The following is a 1,395-nucleotide window of genomic DNA, read 5'->3' as shown; positions in this document are numbered from 1 at the left end:
CTGCTCGTCCTCGATCCTGCTGTTCTGCTGGTGGATCTCGAACTCCTTCCTGCAGAGGAAAGAGGCGGGTGCTGAGGGTCCCACCTCCGCCCCCGGGCGGGTTGTACCCGGGATGGGGGACCACCCTCACTTCTTTAGCTTCTCCTCCAGCTGCTGCTTGTCGTTCTCCAGATCCATGATGTTCTCCTGGGTCAGCTTCAGGTCACCCTCCAGCTTCCTCTTGGCCCGTTCCAGGTCCATCCGGACCTTCTTCTCCTGCTCCAGGGAGCCTTCCAGCTGTGCGGGGACACGGAAACGGGGAGAAACCTCAGGTTTTTCCTCATTTCTGCCCCAGAAAGCTCCTCGGCGGGTCCAGGGGGTGGGACCGGTCGCGCTCACGTCGTCCACTTGCTGTTCCAGCTTGACTTTGCCCTTGGTCAAGGTGTTGACTTTGTCTTCCTCGGCCTGCAGGTCGTCCAGGGTCTGCTGGTGGGACTCCTGCAGGGCCTTCCTCTCCTTGGTCAGCTTGGCGATGGTCTCGTCCAGCCCCGCCATCTCCTCCGTCAGGTTCTTCACCTGTGGGAGCAGCATCCGGTCTCCGGCGCGGTGCCAGGAGCGGGTTCACCTCGGCCAACGGGGCCACTTCAATGCAGAGAACCCAAAACACGTTGGGTCTTCTTGATAAACCCCACCCAACCAGCCTTGGGGTCTTCTCAGTCTGATCCGACCTTCCTTGGGTCTCCTCAACCCAACCCAACCAGATTTGGGTCTTCCCAACCCAACCAGCCTTGGGTCTTCTCAGTCCGATCCGACCTTCCTTGGGTCTCCTCAACCCAACCCAACCAGATTTGGTCTTCTCAACCCAACCAGCCTTGGGGGCTTCTCAATCTGATCCGACCTTCCTTGGGTCTCCTCAACCCAACCCAACCCATCCCACCCAGCCTTGGGTCTCCTCAATACAAATTAACCAGATTTAGGTCTTCCAACCCAACCAACCTTGGGTCTCCTCAACCCAACCCAACCAAATTTGGGTCTTCCCAACCCAACCAGCCTTGGGTCTCCTCAATGCAAACCAACCAGATTTGGGTCTCCTCAATACAAATCAACCAGAACTTGGTCTTCCCAACCCACCCAGCCTTTGGTCTCCTCAACCCAACCCAACTGGCCTTGGGTCTCCTCAATACAAACCAACCAGATTTGGGTCTTCCCAACCCAACCAGCCTTTGGTGTCCTCAACCCAACCCAACCCATCCCACCCAGCCTTGGGTTTCCTCAACCCAACCCAAACAGATTTGGGTCTTCCCAATCCACCCAACCTTGGGTCTCCTCAACCCAACCCAACCAGATTTGGGTCTCCTCAACCCAACCCAACCAGATTTGGGTCTTCCCAACCCAACCAGCCTTGGGTCTCCTCAA

General features: G+C 57.3%; 1 protein-coding gene across 1 annotated transcript; it reads right to left on the bottom strand.

The window, feature by feature from the left end:
- Positions 1 to 126: 126 nt before the first annotated feature.
- Positions 127 to 555, bottom strand: LOC108639614 (myosin-6-like; the record flags this gene model as incomplete). The annotated part of the gene is made up of 2 exons (XM_029959618.1): positions 127 to 276; positions 379 to 555. Coding segments are annotated over 2 exons (327 nt in total), but the record flags the coding sequence as incomplete, so codon positions are not given.
- Positions 556 to 1,395: the final 840 nt, after the last annotated feature.

This window comes from Manacus vitellinus, unplaced genomic scaffold, assembly GCF_001715985.3.
Source record: "Manacus vitellinus isolate BGI_N305 unplaced genomic scaffold, ASM171598v3 scaffold_2106_pilon, whole genome shotgun sequence".
In the NCBI taxonomy this organism is placed as follows: domain Eukaryota; kingdom Metazoa; phylum Chordata; class Aves; order Passeriformes; family Pipridae; genus Manacus; species Manacus vitellinus.
This window is presented reverse-complemented; position numbering and strand designations above follow the sequence as displayed.